This window comes from Fusarium solani (genome assembly GCF_023522795.1).
Source record: "Fusarium solani strain SB1 chromosome Unknown bctg00000009, whole genome shotgun sequence".
Taxonomy (NCBI): domain Eukaryota; kingdom Fungi; phylum Ascomycota; class Sordariomycetes; order Hypocreales; family Nectriaceae; genus Fusarium; species Fusarium solani.
The window spans coordinates 1,200,513-1,218,398 of NW_027072144.1; the positions used below are offsets into that span (position 1 = coordinate 1,200,513).

The following is a 17,886-nucleotide window of genomic DNA, read 5'->3' on the forward strand; positions in this document are numbered from 1 at the left end:
TTCCCCCTTAACTTCAGGATCAGGATTAAAGTTTGAAGTCCTACGATTAAGGTTCAAAGTCCTAGATGGAATCACTCAAGGATATAAGGCCCCAAAGGGCCTCTCATTGAGATCATAAAAACATAACTAAGAATAATTACAATCACTACAACAAGAACTACCTTTTGTCAAGTGCACTCAGCATCCCTGCGTGACACAACAACATTTCTCGATACCCTTCTTATTGACATTTCTCTCGGCAGAAAATAGAGTGGGATCCCGATCATAGGCGGAGACGAGCTGTAACCAGATCTGACCATGTGTATCGGGCAGGGTGAGATCGCGACGGTTGACACGAAGCTTGATGTCAAGTTCGACTGGTAGAGTATCTGTGTATAAGGATGAGTATTGTTTGTTATTGTTTGTTATGTATATATGTATGTATGTATAAATAGTATATCAGGTAGACAAGATCTGCGGATTAGGGGTAATTGAGAGGGGTCACACCTTTGTCGTAAAATTCGCAAATCCACCATAAATCGCTCGAATCAGAATCCGTCTGTTTCACGTAGTCTTTCAGAGCCTCGATGCGATGCTGGCCGGCCATGAGCTCAGGTTTCTCGTCGCCGTTGAAGTCGGCCCAGTTTTTGAACGATAGCACATGCTGACGTCGGTCTTGGGCAGTGCTCTGGTCAGCGTCTGGGATGGCGTCGATCATTTTTTGAACGGCGGCAGCACTACAAGAGACCTGGACGTAGTGCTGCTCGGCTCGACGTGCGAGGCCGCCATTCTGGAAAGAGCGACAAAGATGGGCGACATGATTGCGGTCGAGGGGCCTGTTGTTGCCACGAGACCAGGCGGAATGGAGGAGATGGATGGGCAGCTCAGCGACGGCGAGGCGGTAGGGCTCTGCCTGTTTCCTCAGGGAATCGACCTCGGTGAAGGAAGGTGGAGGAGGCTTTGGTGACTTGGCGGGCTTAGATGGCGATGATGGGGTATCGTCGGCGACGGGAAGTAGGGAGGGAGAGGTGGATAGACGGGGTTCATGGGAAGGGTAGGTAGGGGTAGTTTTCAGCCGTTTGGAGGGCCGGGGATCGGGGTTGGATTTGGGAGGTAGACGGCGACCAATTTTGATCATTGTTTGTGATGATGATTGATGATGATTGATGATGTTGATGATATGATGCTGACTGATGGAGGATTATTATTATTATTGGGATTTATTGTTTGTTATTATTTTATTTGATGTGGGATGTGGAATTGTAAAAGGGTACGAAGCAACAGGTGGGAAGAGATGAGGGCTCGGGTTGTTATATCGAATGGGAGGGTTAAGGTGCAGGGGGTGGGGAACGTGACCAATCAAAAGAAAGGAAGACGGAGACGGGAGACGGGAGACTTCTGGGCTGCTAGTCAAGAATTAGATGTGGTCAAGAAGTGACCAAAGGAGTATAGATGGGAGTCAGGGAGAACGAATGAGAAAGGTGGAGGAGAGATAGAGGCTTAGAGGTTTAGAGAGGGGAGGGGGCGCACGGACACCTAAACCCAGGTTTAGGTGGGTCGGGCGTACAAAAATGGCAAGTTTACTAGTAGGGTTCTAAAATATCAGGGGCTCGTAGTATGGATAGCCCAAAGACGCATAACTTTTAACCCTAACCGGGACCTGTTCGGGGTGTTTTTTGACTGCAATCCAATAGGCTAGCGCCTAGGCCGATATTTTCAGTTTGGCGGAGGGGCATAAATATCTCCTCACCCGCTACTCGCCATGAACCATCTCCTCGGAATCATATTGAATACTCATCAAATTATCCTTGATATAGAAATTCTGGTACACCTACCTCGGCCTTCCACACTCTATAATACATCGCTACACCATGGCTGCAGACCAAAAGCTGCCTACCGATGTGGTCGACCATCGAGAGACCGCCAACGAAGCTGCCCAGGCGCCGAACGATATTGCTTCTGACGCTGCCGCCAAGGGTCAAGGACTTACTGGATTTGAGTCCTTGAGCGTGTGGGAAACTATCAAAACGTTCAAAATGAACTGTCTTCTCTGCTTCCTCGTCTCCTTCAGTGCTGCTACGGATGGATATCAAATTGCGTTCGTATAGCACCTATTCAAACCTATAGGGCCGATTCCTTCGTTTTCTGATCCTAACGCTGGATATTATAGGTTGATTGGAAATCTCATCGCTAACCCTGGGTTTGTCGAAAAGTTTGGAACACAGCATAACGCTAAAGGCGAAGTTGTGCTTGCCTCCTCTATCCTGAGCGCCTGGGGCTCGATTGGATCTGTCGGTCAGATCGTTGGAATGACTACTCTGCCATTCTTATCGGCCAGATTCGGGAGGAAGCCCGCCATGTATTACTACTGGTTCATTCTCGCTATCAGCGTCATGATCGAATGTGTCGCTCAAGAGTGGCGGGTTTGGCTCGTGGCAAAGCTCTTTGGCGGTATCGGCGTTGGTTGCATGCAATCTACCATTCCGACCTACATTTCTGAAGTCGCCCCCACTCGTGCTCGAGGCGCCTTCCTAATGTGCTACAGCCTTTGGTGGATGATCGGCCAGTTTTTCGCGCCTGTCGCTCTCCAGGTTATGTCGGAACGCGACCCAAACGACTACCTGACCGCTATCTATACACAATGGTCTCAGGTTGGGTTGATGCTCATTATCTACCTCATTACCCCTGAATCCCCCGCTTGGTGCGTTACGCGTGGTAAGACTGAGGAGGCTAAGAAGTCACTCCGCTACCTTTATAGAGGTGTCAAGGACTTCGACGTGGATCACCAGTACCACATCTTGGTTCTGACTGTGGGGCATGAGCGTGAAGTGGCCGCCGAGCAGCGAAACGAGACTTGGTACGCGATCTTCAAGGGCAATAACGGCCTGCGAACGTTGATATCCTGCTGGGCTCTGATGGCCCAGCAGTTCATCGGTCTCGGGTTGTTCCTGGGCTACGCGAGTTACTTCTTCCAACAAGCGGGTATCAAAGATCCATTCAAGGTTGTCTGCATCACTTCCGGTATTAATATTGCCGCTTGTCTGGCAATAATATACCTGGCTGATGCTACGGGTCGTCGATGGATGGCTTGCTGCGGCACAACTCTTTGCTGGTTTTGCAATGTGGCTGTTGGTATTCTTGGTGTCGTACCACAGGTACGGGCAACTAATATCCTCCTTGTTCTCTTTGCTTGTTTCTGGAGTAAGGACACCCCGACCCAAATAACGCAGTATTGAAGCTAACACTGGATGTGCAGATATTGGCCTGATGGCCAATGCCTCCACTGGGTGGGGTTTCATTGGTGAGATCTCATCTCAGCGACTCAGACACCACACTGCCGGTTTCGCCGCCGCATCTACTTGTGTTGTTGGTGTTATTATGGGGGTCCTAATTCCATACATGCTTAACGCAAACCAGTGGAACTGGGGCCTCAAGACTAGCTGGTTCTTTGTTGGTCTTGGCCTCCCTTTCACTATCGCCATGTGGTTCTTGATCCCTGAGACTTCTAGGTATGATTACTGTGCATTCCATTTCGTCAATTGATGCTGACGTTGCCATCAAGCCGTTCCGCTGCCGAACTCGACGAACTCTTCGAACGCAAGATCAAACCCTGGCGTTTCCATAAGACAGTCACCGCCACCCAACGAATTGCTGACCTTAAGATGGAGTCCTAGAGGTAGGGTCTATCGCCGGGAGATCGTTATTAAATAGGGCCGAAGTCATTTTGGATGCCAACATACCAGGAAACCTACTTGGTACTCGGTAATATTCATTACTCGTCATATGAGCTAGCTAGGTGGCTACTTTCTTCAATTTAGGCTACCCCAATGTAGCAGCAGAGGCAACAAGGGGCTATGATAATGATGTGGGCAGATTAAGTAGATAGGTGGTGCTAGTGATCGATTTTGCGAGAGTAACTTGCGTACACTAAATGATCTGGTGATTGGTGTAAAGACGCACGATATGGCTGCCAACCTGGCAAGCTGCGATAGAGTGATCCTGGAACACCATGTTCAGGGTTATGCACTGGCGCCAGATAATTACTAAATACCTGTTACAGGTCAGGCCCTTGCTCAACTCCCACACCAGTGGCAGCCACTCCTTGAATTTTGCTGGCCTTTCTTGGATGGTTCAGGATGCATAATTTGCCGGCGTACCTGGGCGTGTCTTGGACAAGAGCGAATTCAGGGGTTTTCGGATCGCTGAACAAAGGTAAAGGCTTGTCTCGTGCTAATGAATGAATTCCATTACTAAGTTAGCCAGTTAGTTCTCAGTCAACGTGGACAGCCCGGCTTGCCAAAGGGCTAGGAATTCTCCGCTATGTCACTGCTATCATAAGGTAACGGGTAGATAAACTGGTTGATGGGTTAAGCGATAATGCTAACGGCACTGTTAGTCCTAATCCCACGGCCCTCTCCATTCACCTCACTAATAGTCCATGGTCTGTAGCCGCCTGATAGTTTGGTAGTAGCTGATTTCAGGCTCATGATCCTTGATCAGTGGCGAGTGGACGTGTCGCAACCCGAAGCTTCCAGTTTGATCCACCCCGAACCCCGCATCAAATCAGCTCCTCGGTTGGCCGGCAATGGGGTCCGACAAGGAGACGAGCGAAGACACCGTTAACACTCATTTAGCCTTAAATATGGCACAGTTGCCATTTCCAACCCCCCAGTCGCGCCAATTGTAGTAATTGGAGGCAGCGCTGGCAGCCTTTCCATACGATCATTAAGGCTACCGTATCGACTCAAAAGGTTGTAGATTCCCTCTGGGTCACATGATCCTTGAAAATCTAATCTGGTTGGATAAGATGTCAAAACTATGGGGTTCACACAACTGAAGTGCAGCTCTTAAGTACTTGCGGATGGCTTCTGAGCCAATTAGAAATAATGGAATAGGGGTATATAGACCTACAAGAAATCCTCAACCTTTTGAGTCGATACAGTATTAGTAGGGAATTTTGGACGTCTTCGACTTTGCCGAACCCAAAGTTGATGTTGGATTGCGCAGGAATGCTGAGTGCACTTGATAAAATTTGTTATTATTCCTATTGTAGTAATTTTAATTATTCTTGGCCTAGTTATTACCGGTATCATCGAGATATACGGCCCTTTGGGGGCTTATATCTTTGAGTGATCCCATCTAGGACTTTGAACCCAAATCCTAGAACTTCAAACTATAATCTTGATCCTGAAGTTAAGCGGGAACTCTCAGTTCTTCTAGCAAAATTGGTAAATTTAACCACGTATGTGCTCTCGGTGGGCTAACTATTGGGTTAGGATTCCTTTCCCACCCTAGTAATTCCATTCGCTATTCCCCACTAAATTAATTACCCAGTAACTTACCAAATGTTCACCTCGGTCAGAGTTTAGCTGAAATACTTCTGCTGTACACTGTTAGCTTCCTCTTAGCCTGTTCACAATGAAGGTTCCTTACGTAAACCGACTCCAGTGGAAGACCTCCGCTGCTTCTTGATGCCCAGTAAAAGGACACAAGGTGCCATGTCAGCGCTACAACCGTCATTCCGGCCTATCGGCTTCGCGTAGTTAGAGAATGAAGCCACGCGCAAAACTTTACGAGAGCCATTATATGACTATATTATTTAGAATCAGTTGTTCTATGGAGTAACCTAGCCCATCGTTAGATAGAGCCTTGCTTAACTTTTGCCCGACAAAGCTTTCCCTGTGACGAAGAATTTCTATCCACTGCGGATAGGCTCTGTGATGGAGAAATCACCGAAAGACACAACCTCACCCATGCCACTGGCGTAAATTCCGTACAGAGTACCTAACAAAGGTCAGAACCCGGCTTTTCACTCGCGTAGAAGCGAGATTTTGTGCTAAACTTACCCGTAAAGTCATCCCCGCTCATATCAGAGGCCCCAACCTCTCCGATGGTTGCTTCCCCTAACCATTTTCCATCTTGGAGAAGGTCGTAGGAAAAAGTATATTGAAGGATACTTGAGCGGATGATCAGCTTGATCAAGTTGGCGCCCGATACGGATCTAGAGTGGAGGTATTGGAATGGTTGTTTGCCGTGGACTATAGCAAGGCTTAATAGCTTGTCTGAATTGATGTCCAGTGAAGCATGTCGATGTGTATCCTTGTAAAGAGAAAGTCCGCAGTGCCCTTGCTGAGGCAAAGAACCTAGATCAACCACGACACGAGCTTCAGAGTGGAGGTTCATCTGGCGCTGTCCGACGAAGGTAGGGCTGTATTCAGCGGCAGTCAATGGCACATCTGTAGGCCTCAAGTCGAACCTCGGTGGTTTTGAATTGAAGTTGTAGTTCTTGAGACTTGGCGTTCTCAAGAACAGAGTGTGTGGCGACTGCAAAGTAACCAGCCGTGCAGAGGGCAGAGTGTTGCCAAGAATCGCCTGGGTGTTCTGTGCGTGAAGATCAGTGCCGACAACCTGAAGAAGCTCAACAGGAGTGATTGTCGGAAACTCGCCCTTCGGCCAGGAAACAGAAGTCAAAAAGGTCTCTCGTCCCAGAGGATAGGAGGGTCCGTATTCTCGGCGAGCCAACATACAACACCACCAGCGTCCATAGGCATCCTCAAACAACTCGCCATGGCCTACACATTGGATAATATGGTTATCGCTTTGAGAGATGAGGACAGGATTGCGCTCGAACGACTCGTATGGACCCCAAACATGGTCAGATCGAGCCATAGTAATTCTGTGGCCTCGATGGGTGCCTCCCTCTGCTATCAGAAGCCAGTAAGACCCATCCTTCTTGTATAGATGGGGACCTTCTGGGCATTTGCCCCCGGCGCCGGTCCAGATGTCTTCCAATTCCGATTCATAGGCTCCGGTATTGGGATTTATCTGAGCCTGTTTAATCACTGTCGCAGGGTGCTTGTCGTAGTCGATAATATAGCTACCCTGCACGTAAGCCTTGCCGTCATCATCAAAAAATAGGCTGGGATCGATTCCATGGAAGTCAAAGTAGATGGGATCGCTGAAAGAGCTTGGATCTGTCAGGTCCTCGCAAGTGATTATGAAGTTTTGTGGTACTGAGTGTCCATTTGGCTGCTGACTACCCCTCAAATTGGTGCAAACAATGTAAAACTTGTTCCCATGGTGGCGTATAGTTGGGGCGTAGAGGCCGGCTGTGTATATCTCGCGGCGGGGTGCATTGATAATGATAGTCCTTGCGAAGGTGAGATCTAGTTGTCTCGGGCGGCAAATAGCATGGCCTAGAATCGTAATGCATCAGCAATGGCTAAGCTTAATCTATCATATCAGAACCGGCGTGCCGTACCTATGAGCTCCCAGTGTACCAAATCGGTAGACCGGTGAATAGGTAACCCTGGAAAGACCTGAAAACTTGAGTTAACCATATAAAACGTATCCCCCACTCGGATGCACGATGGGTCAGGGTAAAACCCTGATATGATGGGATTATGAATAACGATGGGGTCCGACATGTTGGCCTGAGTCCAATTGTGCTGAAGGTCTAGGATTGTGATTGAGAGCACGCTGAAACTTGACTCTGCGAGAACGGTGGGATTTGAGATGCCAGAGAATATGCGTCACATGGAATTAAATATGTACGGGGTTTAGGTGGGGTCACCAGCGGAATCGATTTCCGCTTGAGGAAACCGCCATCGACCCCACCCTTGGGTCCAGCACTCTGGACGTTCCCGTTACATTCAGCAGTAAATGCGTGAATGCCTAATAGAACCTTAACCTGTCCTTAGCGCTTTTCCAAGTGTAGAAGTTCTCACTGGTGAAATAAATGAATGCCTAATAGGTAAAGTGTAGGCTCCCTTTCCCTGATCTGGTATACGCATGTCATGTGACAGCCTATCCTTGATTAGGAAATATTTTTACAAGTTCAGAGGGCAAGATTTAACCGAGTGATATGCTCCATTGATTGGTTGCCTAGATGTACCTAAGGACGAGTTAGCGCGGGATAGTAAAGGCGAAGAAATAACCGGAGAGACGCGATTGGACATAAGATATGACGATCGAATACTCCATGCGAACTCTGAAATCTTTTCCGTTCTAGTCTCAATTGGGTTAGAGTCTGATTCTTGTTCGATGTCTCAGAAGTCTGAGGTGTGCAACATGGGTGTGGGCAGAAGAGATTGGATTTTTCGCTACTTTTTCTATCTAAGGGAGCGACGAAGGTAGGCTTCTTATACCTGTGTTCAGTCTTCCAATATCATAGGCAGTAGCCTGCTGCCTGATGCTAGTTGTGGTCGTTCACGATCATCGTGAACAAGTTCACGGTGATCGTGATCGCCGCCTATTTTTGGCCCTATTCCAACACGATGATTATCGTAGCCTGTAAAACTCCCCCAGCACACCAGTCATGGTTCCAAAATTCGTGGCTGAGGCAGACCCAACTCCGGTCGAATAGCATCCGATTCGAAAACGACTGCGAATGCAGGACTCAAATCTATGCTGTGGTTATATTCATGGCGTTAGGCAGACACGCATCCCATAACTGTTTTGTAAACAAAGGAAACTGGAATGTGTCTGCACGAGGCACATTGAGGTTCCCCGCTCATGCCCTCGTAGGGGCCATATGGGGCGAGGCACGTAGCATCCTCGGCGCCAATTCTCCCGAGACCTCAAGCCGTTCAACCGCTTTTAAGTCGAGCGCTCCTCTTCGTCGTAGAGAAGGACATGTCGTTTTCTTCGAACACCCCCTCTCGAGTCTTCCTTGTCCTCGCATGTAACTTTCCAGCGTCCACCCTCACCATGGTTGACACGACCAAACAAGCTGAAACGGCTAGTACCAGGGTACCGGACCTGACCAGGCTCGCTGCCCACAATAAGAAAACCCGCATCTTCGTTCTCACTGATATCACAAATGAGCCTGACGACCAGGAGTCACTTGTGCGCTATCTGCTGTACTCGAACGAGTTCAACACCCGTGGCCTGTGCGCCACGACCTCAGCATGGCTTGGAACTAGAACCGCTCCAGATGTGATTCGAAAGGTAGTCACTGCGTACGGAAGCGTTGTGGATAACCTCAACAAGCATGTCCATCCCAACGCTCAATATCAAAGCTTATCTGAGGTGATGAAGCTCGTTACGTCAGGTCACCCGGTGAGTTGCAGATCAGAAAGGAATTAGGATATTGCTTCGTCTTTTCACTGAACCGTATGATTAACATGTCCATTCTCTCCAGGTTTACGGTAGAGAAGCCCTGACTTTGCCTCCCAGCGATGGCGCTAGGCTCTTGGTTGAGCGTCTGGGGGAGTCCACAGAACCGCTGTGGGTGTTGATCTGGGGTGGCTCCAACGTTCTTGCGGAGGCGCTGCAGCATATCAGCAAGATTAAGCAGCCTGATGAAGCTGCCGCTCTACGCTCTCGACTTCGAGTATACGCGATTTCGGATCAGGACGACACGGGCGAGTGGATTCGAATCAACTACCCAGATACTTTCTACATCGTCTCGATCCATGGATTTGGAGCATTCGACAACTCTACGTGGCAAGGAATTGGACAGAAGATCCACGGAGCTGATTCCACCAAGGTGTCGACACCTTGGCTGCGAGAACATATTCAAATTGGTCCCTTGGGCGCTGTTTACCCCACCTTGGAATGGATGATGGAAGGCGATACGCCAACCTTTCTATACCTGATTCAAAATGGCCTGGGCTATTCTGAAAGGCCCGACGTTGGTAGCTGGGGCGGCCGGTACCGCGCCATTGTGGTTGGTAGTTCGGTCTATGGCGATGTCGTCGACATCGTCATCGGAGCTGAAGGCGAGTCTCAGACGGATAGGAAGGCGACAATCTACCGCTGGCGAGACCATTTCCAGAACGATTTTGCTGCCCGTATGCAGTGGACATTGACGCCTGATTTCTGGGCTGCCACTCACCCGCCAGTCCCGGCTATCGATGGCAAGACAGGCCCTGATTTCTTGCATTTCACTGGCAAGCCTGGAGACACCTTTGTTTTCGATGCCTCTGACTCCTACGATCCGGATCACCCTGAAGATAATAGCTCTCTAAACTTCCAGTGGTACCAGTACAAGGAGCCGACCATCCGCCATCCTGGCGGTGCCAGCTTTGTGCCACGATGCGGTCTGCGACCTCTTTCGCCTCCTGCAGGCTCGCACGGAACGACGCCCCACAACGACTCAGGCTTTGAGAACGTCGTGCTGGGACCCAAGGTCGAGGTCACCATTCCCGATGCTTCTGTCCTGCACCAGTGGTGTGCTTATACAGGAATTACCTGCTTGGAATGGCACGTCGTCTTGCAGGTGTCCAGCGAGATTGCAAAACTGCCAGTACGTAGGTACAAGCGCTGCGTAATCTCGGCGCCCTTGCCTGAGACGCCTGGAGCACACATAAGAGTAGAATAAAATATGAATACAAAACTACGGATCTAATATACAGACCCTCACATTTATGCCTTGCGCCGGCGAGCCCCTGGCAATTATTTGTATATGGGACCTCTTTCGAGGTATCCAGACTGAGAAGCGGCCTCAAGCACGGTCTTTGGCGTCTTGGAGACCCAAGGGTCAGGGAGGTTGACCTCCTCCTCAACCGGTGTTGGAGTCCGTAGCTGCACATCGAGCTTTGATATGACACTTTCTGGGTCCAGAGGAACAAGTCCAGCCCCTCTAAAACCTCCCCGAATATTGGCTTTTGTCACCGAGGCTTGAAATGCGGCGTGAAAGGCCGAGAAGGAGTCGGCCTTTGAAACGTGGGTTATAGAGCATCAGATCAGATGCTCTATTTTGCCGGCCGTAGGCCTCCTTGAGCGGCCCAAAACACCAGACATCAAGAGGCTGAAGTAGTTGAGACGAATGAGGTGGCATACAAAGCGGGAGGGAGGAACTCGGGCATATATGTCTTCACAGCTCTAAGTCCTGTGTCGACACAAAGCGAGGGGAACCGAGTTGATGATAACCGCCACGTCTACATGGAGGTCGATATCACCGGTAGCACTTTTGTGCTGGGCGAGAGGATTATGGACACCTTTGTCAATCAAAGAATGCGCTTTGGGCTTTTGTAACTTCGACAATGCAACCGAATAAGTGTTTGGCATTACCTCTTGAGTTGATCTCATCTGGCCCGTGACACGCTATCCCTTGGTTGCCCACTTCTGGGCCTGGTGCGGCAGAAGGTTAACAAAGTCACTATAGTTACACTAAGACCGCAGCTGTGCCTGAAGGGTCATTGTGGCTGATTTGGAAGCAAAGGCCGGCTATTTGGCGTCTTGGTCTGGGAAGCTAACCACTAGATAAAAAGCCATCTTTACCGCTTCGCCGGCTCTAACAGAGTCTTGCTGTCATCCCCGCGTGTGCGTAAAGTTGCCTTTTACAGCGTTGACGGAGGGCAAGGGGTGACATCGTGCTGTGAGATGAACCGGTGGCGTCTACAGGTCAGTCGGCTGGCGCTTGTCTACCACAAAGCCGTGGGAGTCCTAGCCGCACCAATCCTGTCTGGAGGAGCTGGGCATGTGCAATGGCCCTTGGTCATCATCCGGAACGCGGGAACCTGGGCTGGTAAACGCTGGAACCCGTGAGTTGTCCCCAGTTTTCACAGTCTATTTGCAGCATTTACGCGTCATCGCAGCACTCTGACTCGCCAATCTTAGTACTCCGAGATGCAGGCCGAGTGTGCTTAGCAGACAACGTCGCCAGCATCAAAGGCCCCCTAAGCCGGCGGCCCATGCATTCCGGAAGCGCAGAAGGAGTGAGTACGAGTCATGGAGGGAGCTCCCCCCCAATTTAGCTACCTATCAGGGATTTTACGCTCCGGAGCCGAAAAGTGAAGCCGCCGAGTAGTCCAAGCTTTCGCCGAGGCCACAGTGCTGTACGCTGGCCGTTTTAAGAGGGCGGCCAATACATGTGCGCCCAGGCGCGCCGCCACCAACTAGCATTGGCCCACCCAAGACGCGCTCCGCAAAGGCGTTGGACTCTACCAGCGCAACTCCGCAATCGAATCATCAGTCTTAACCAGCAACAAGGCCGCAGCGTTGGCAGTCTGTCAGCCCGGCAACTGTCACGAGCCCAAATTCTCTGATGGGTCTGATTGGATGTGTGTATGTTCTTGGTTTCGTCAGGACCCCGCTCTGAGTTCCTGTACATCCTTATGCTGGAGTAGCTAGAAGGATATTGCTATAGCAGTGACACGCCATGTACACGCCCTGCTACCCTAAATACACATCGTGACAGCAACAAACGGGGCGGGAAGGAATCTGTTAGATTGGCGCCTGTGTGCGGATAGAAGGGAGTTTGCTCCTCGTTATAACAATGTGTGGCTTGTGGCGGTGAAAACATCAAGAATGGAAAAACGCCCCCGCACGATGACGAAGCGAGCAAGAACAAGATGATCAAGACTTCAATCAATAAAATCATCCATTTCTGGCCCACAATCTACTGAATTCACCCCTACCCCATCGCGTATCCAACAATTAAGAGTCTCAATCCGCTTTCGAGCCGACTGCGCGATACCGACGATACGCGATGTCGAACAACAATCCCTCATCCAAGAAGGTGCTGTTGCAGAGCTTCGAAGACTGGGAACGATGGGACGAAGAGTTCCAGACGAAAGCCATTAGCCTGCACCTATGGGAGTTCATCGACCCAGAGAGCGATGAAACTCTGATGGACAAGCCCGAAAGACCGGACGTTGAGGCGTACCATCGGAGGATCCCTGCACGGGCTACGGATCCGGATTCGCTCCAACCGGGAATGCAGACCCGCCGAAGTGGGCAGTCAAGCCAAACTGTCAGCCAGTCGTCCCCCGGCGATCCGATAATCTTGCTCCCGGAGACAGTCGATCTCCACCTCCACGCTCGAAACGTATCGGAGCTTACGGCCGAAGACAAGGCTTCGTTCACGTTTGAATGGAGAATCTACGAACAAGATCATCGGGAGTATAAAGAGCAAGAAGCCAATTGCGAGAAATTGAAGGCCTGGGTCACGGAAACCGTGGACTACGGCCTACGCCAGAGCTCTTGTCGAGCGACTTGGAACCTACGAACGTGGTACACCAACCTCAAGACAAGCGTAGGTGCCACTGAGAGAGAGCAACAAACTGCGGCTCGCCGAAAGTATCAGGCAGCTACCGCAGTTCTTGCAAGACCTCCCAAAGATTTTGCAGGATGGATTACCACTTGGGAGATGGCGACCAACCATGCTCTAGTGATGAGGACTGGTGGCGTGGAAGACCCAAACATCTGGTTCGAAGACTTGGCCAAGGCCATCCAACCTATTTTAGGCAACTGGGTTACAATCTACGCTGGAATATACAAGGACAAGCTTGAAGACAAGTCGTTGACAATAGGAGAAGTCGCGAAGGATCTTCGAAAGGAAGCCGAACGGCGGAACATCCTCCACACCGAAGAAAAGCGTTCAAGGATTACGAAAGGAGCTTTTGGTCCGACATTCGCCGCAGACCAGGAATCAACGGCACAGCCAGACACACAGATACAGTCGAAAGAGTCAAGCGTGCATCCTCAGGAGCAGAGTAGTGATGGTAAGCGCAAAGCAAATCAAGCACCATCGTCCAGGCGAAAGCGCGTTGCCTCTTCCAACAACACCGATACCATCTGCAAGGCATGTGATGGAAATCACGCACTGGCTAAGTGCTACTATGCTTTTCCAAACACCGCACCGGAGTACTTCAAGGAACGAAAGATAATCCGTGATGCATTCGAACATCGCCTCGGAATTGACTCGTCCCTGAAGGAAGAAATAAACCGACTCAAAAAGGCCAGTCAACTTGAAGAGACTGAGTGACTCGGACGGGGTGTTGGGGAGTATGCGGCAAGCTTTGTGACTGCCTTCTTCAACTCGGCATTCCCCATCACCCAATACCCGCTGAAGAATTCGGCTCTTCTTGACTCAGGTGCAACTATTCATGTCTTCAACAACATCAGCCGATTTGACAACTATCGCCCTGCCCAGCCAGGAGATTATGTATTTGCGGGTGAGCAGCGAGTGCCCATCCAAGGATACGGCAATGTGAACATTCGGACTCGAGGCCCACGGAGACCAAGAGTGATCTGTTTGTATGATGTTGCACACTGCGAGAACTTTCCATGCAATTTAGTCTCGCTACGCCAGCTTCACAAACGAGGATACTGGTGGGACAATCGTCCTCAGTTCAATTGCCTTCGAACATCAAGCAACTCGATCGTGTGCAAGCTAGTTGAACGGCATGGCCAGTTCGTGATTGAGGACTTGCCCTTGGAAATCCCGAGGAGCGCATTCGTTACTGGACGATACAGATTCAATTCCTGGACAGAAAGACGACCCGTCAAAGCAGACGCCCAGAAATGGCATCTGCGACTAGGACATCCGGGACCACAGGCCCTCGAACACCTCGTCAATACCTCGAGAGGCGTGCGGATAAAAGGACTGACTACAGTCGAGTGTGACGGCTGCGCATTGTCCAAAATGAAGCGTCAAATCCGCCGTCAACCACGGGATGTTGGAAGAAGACCTGGGGAGCGACTGGCCATTGACTTTCACGATCTTCCCAGAGACCCAACAGGAAGGAGCAGCGTGATGCTTATTACAGACCGTTGGTCCGGGATGATCTGGGACTACTACCTCGTTGAGAGAAAAACCGGCCCAATCATCAACGTACTTAATGATCTCTTTGGAATTCTTGAGCGACAGTACCAAATCAAGCCGAAGGTCATCGAATGTGATAATGAGATCCCAAGAGATGGCGGGACCATATTTGCGTTCCTCCACACACGCCACATCAAGGTCGAACCATCTGCTCCCAATACACAAGCCCAGAATGGGGGCGCCGAGGCGTCAGGAAGCATTATCAAGGCAAAGGCACGAGCAATGCGGGTAGGTGCACGACTCCCGGAGCACCTCTGGGTCGAGATCTACCGTGCAGCGGCCTATTTATACAATCGAACGCCAAAGTACATGCACAACTGGCGAACCCCGTACGATCGATTCCACACTTACCTAGCTCATCGAGATGGGATCGTAGTGGAAGACCGAAAGCCATATCAGGCGCACCTTCGCGTCTATGGATGCAAAGCATACGCCATGACCCAGGAGGCCCAGCGGCATCTGCAGAGAGAAGACATAAACTCAACCCAAGGGCATGGATTGGGTTCCTAGTCGGATACGAATCGACGAATATCTATCGAATATGGAACCCACAGACCGGACGAATCATTTCTACGAGAGATGTCATCTTCAACGAAGATGAACGATTTGATGGAAACATCAATCAATTAAAGGATGATTTATTGCACATTGGGAAACAAGAGCTAATTGATCTACTCAAACAGGTGGAAGAACCAGAGGCAGACCGTACCACTATGGCAGAAGAAGATCTGATTGGTGCCTTGATACCCCAAACGAATTGGGAGGGCCTTCATGGAGAGGACGAGGATGTCGGAGCCCAGCTCAACTGGGAAGACGCCGCTCTCCAAGAAGTGGAAGTAGACGCAGGAGCTGAACAGTCAGAGGTTGTGCCTGATCAGCCAACTGGTACTGACGAAGGCTTTGGAATTTCCAGGGGCGCGGAAGCCAGTGAGGGACAACCAGAAGGCATCACGGAAGACCAGGCTATGGCCGGCACCGATGACCAAGCCAAGAATTCTGACGCCCTTACTAGGCCGTACCCGACCCCTGTGTCTCTTCCGCCAACGGCACTTCTCGCCATGGTGATCCGGGAGGTCTCAGGTGACCCGCTTGAAGAGAGATTCAAGCTCTGCGATATCCGCGAACCCATCGAAGTCTGGAAGGCTGCCTTTGTTGCAGGACGTCAAGCCACCCAGTGGGAATGCTTCATGGAAAGAAAATTGACAAAGCAAAGTTCCAACGACTGTTGAAAGACCCCAAGAGTCTACACAGACGACAAATGCCTCCACTGCCACGAAGCCATGCAGACTTGGAGACTCATCTTTTAGGGAATCTATTCAAAGAGGCAGAGGCGAATCATCTGCGCAGCCATGACGAAATGAGATCCTGGACCGAGATCTCTCGACAAGACCTTCGAGCAAGAGGAAACCAGATCCTCGATTGCATGTGGGTTTATGTGTACAAGTTCGACAAGCATGGACGCTTTCAGAAGTGCAAGGCACGTCTAGTGGTCCGAGGTGACCAACAGGTCAAGTCGGTGCATGAAGAGACCTACGCCGCAACCCTTGCAGGACGTTCTTTTCGCACACTGATGGCGATCGCTGCACGTTTCGATCTTGAGTTAATTCAATACGACGCAGTCAACGCGTTTGTGAATGCAAGACTCGACAAAGACATCTTTATGCGCATGCCACCAGGCTATCGGAAACCAGGAATGATCCTGATGCTCCAGAAAGCGCTTTATGGGCTAAGAGAGTCGCCATTACTGTGGCAAAGAGACCTCACAGCCACTCTACACGAGCTTGGATTCAAGACCGTTCCCCATGAACCTTGCTGTATGACCAAAGGAGGGATCATCTTCTTCTTCTATGTTGACGATATCGTTCTGGCATACAGAAAGGAGAGAGAGAGCGAGATCCAAAGTATTATGGAAAATCTACAGAAAAGATACAAACTGACAGGAGGAAAACCATTGCAATGGTTCCTCGGCATTGAAATCATCAGAGACAGAGAGAGAGGAGACTCCTCTGGTTATCCCAATCTGATTACCTTGACAAGATTGCTAACCTTGCTGATCGGACAGATTGTCGGCACGACATACCGATGAGGCGAAAAGAGCTATGGCCGTACAACGAACGGGCCAGCCTGTCGTCTATCCGACGCTATCAACGAAAGATCGGTTCAATCTTATATGCAGCAGTTATCACGCGTCCGGATGTTGCATTTGCGGCATCCAGACTTGCAAGATTCAATGCCAACCCCGGACCTGAGCATCACGCAGCGGCGGACCAGGTACTGCTGTATCTCGAAAGCACGAAGACGCTGGCGCTACAATTCGGCGGAGCTGATCTATTCACCGTGGCCAGCGATGCATCCTTTGCCGACAATACTCTGGATCGCAAGAGCTCCCAAGCATATATCATGAAGCTGTTCGGTGGAACGATCGGTTGGAGAGCCAACAAGCAAGCGACCGTTACAACGTCGACCACTGAGGCAGAACTTCTCGCTCTCGCACAAGCAGCTAAAGAAGCAATGTTCATTTCAAGATTGATCAAGGAGCTGGGAATTCGACTGGACGATCAACGTATACAAATCCAGTGCGACAATCAACAGACCATACAACTGGTGAACAAAGACATCGCCAAGTTACAAACCAAACTCAGACACGTCGACATCCACAACCATTGGTTGAGGCAAGAGGCACAGAAGAACAGGATCAAGGTGGAATATCGGCCAACAACCGACATGATCGCCGATGGGCTCACCAAGACCCTAAGCTTTGCACAATTCCAGAAATTCGTCAGACAAATTGGACTTACAGACATGTCGAGCTATCTAGACAACAGACGGCTACAGGACATCGGGGAAGAGGAAATCCTACTTGGGTTGGCAAAGCTGGAACTTCATGACATGGCAGTTTCTGCCGACGCGGCCTCAACTGGGGGTGTGTTAGATTGGCGCCTGTGTGCGGATAGAAGGGAGTTTGCTCCTCGTTATAACAATGTGTGGCTTGTGGCGGTGAAAACATCAAGAATGGACAAACGCCCCCGCACGATGACGAAGCGAGCAAGAACAAGATGATGAAGACTTCAATCAATAAAATCATCCATTTCTGGCCCACAATCTACTGAATTCACCCCTACCCCATCGCGTATCCAACAAAAACATCAAGAATGGACCAACGCCCCCGCACGATGACGAAGCGAGCAAGAAGAAGATCATTAAGGGCTTCAATCAATAAAATCATCCATTTCTGGCCCACAATCTACTGAATTCACCCCTACCCCATCGCGTATCCAACAAAAACATCAAGAATGGACCAACGCCCCCGCACGATGACGAAGCGAGCAAGAACAAGATCATCAAGACTTCAA

At 50.2% G+C, this 17,886-nt stretch overlaps 6 protein-coding genes across 6 annotated transcripts; 4 read left to right on the forward strand and 2 right to left on the reverse strand.

The window, feature by feature from the left end:
- Window positions 1-177: 177 nt before the first annotated feature.
- Window positions 178-1,117, reverse strand: MRS44_013444 (uncharacterized protein; the record flags this gene model as incomplete). The annotated part of the gene is made up of 2 exons (XM_065616917.1): window positions 178-368; window positions 487-1,117. 2 exons carry the CDS (start codon window positions 1,115-1,117, stop codon window positions 178-180), a joined length of 822 nt encoding a protein of 273 aa, XP_065472989.1.
- Window positions 1,118-1,850: 733 nt separating this feature from the next.
- On the forward strand, window positions 1,851-3,653 carry MRS44_013445 (uncharacterized protein; the record flags this gene model as incomplete). The annotated part of the gene is made up of 4 exons (XM_065616918.1): window positions 1,851-2,077; window positions 2,150-3,180; window positions 3,236-3,488; window positions 3,542-3,653. The coding sequence occupies 4 exons, from the start codon at window positions 1,851-1,853 to the stop codon at window positions 3,651-3,653; spliced, it is 1,623 nt and encodes a 540-aa protein (XP_065472990.1).
- Window positions 3,654-5,674: 2,021 nt separating this feature from the next.
- Window positions 5,675-7,406, reverse strand: MRS44_013446 (uncharacterized protein; the record flags this gene model as incomplete). Its single annotated transcript, XM_065616919.1, has 3 exons — window positions 5,675-5,763; window positions 5,826-7,175; window positions 7,241-7,406. The coding sequence occupies 3 exons, from the start codon at window positions 7,404-7,406 to the stop codon at window positions 5,675-5,677; spliced, it is 1,605 nt and encodes a 534-aa protein (XP_065472991.1).
- A 1,282-nt stretch (window positions 7,407-8,688) lies between these two features.
- MRS44_013447 (uncharacterized protein) lies at window positions 8,689-10,475 on the forward strand (the record flags this gene model as incomplete). Its single annotated transcript, XM_065616920.1, has 3 exons — window positions 8,689-9,039; window positions 9,122-10,228; window positions 10,338-10,475. 3 exons carry the CDS (start codon window positions 8,689-8,691, stop codon window positions 10,473-10,475), a joined length of 1,596 nt encoding a protein of 531 aa, XP_065472992.1.
- Window positions 10,476-12,415: 1,940 nt separating this feature from the next.
- MRS44_013448 (uncharacterized protein) lies at window positions 12,416-13,693 on the forward strand (the record flags this gene model as incomplete). The annotated part of the gene is made up of 1 exon (XM_065616921.1): window positions 12,416-13,693. One exon carries the CDS (start codon window positions 12,416-12,418, stop codon window positions 13,691-13,693), a length of 1,278 nt encoding a protein of 425 aa, XP_065472993.1.
- A 660-nt stretch (window positions 13,694-14,353) lies between these two features.
- On the forward strand, window positions 14,354-17,593 carry MRS44_013449 (uncharacterized protein; the record flags this gene model as incomplete). Its single annotated transcript, XM_065616922.1, has 4 exons — window positions 14,354-14,862; window positions 15,024-15,694; window positions 15,742-16,434; window positions 16,596-17,593. 4 exons carry the CDS (start codon window positions 14,354-14,356, stop codon window positions 17,591-17,593), a joined length of 2,871 nt encoding a protein of 956 aa, XP_065472994.1.
- Window positions 17,594-17,886: the final 293 nt, after the last annotated feature.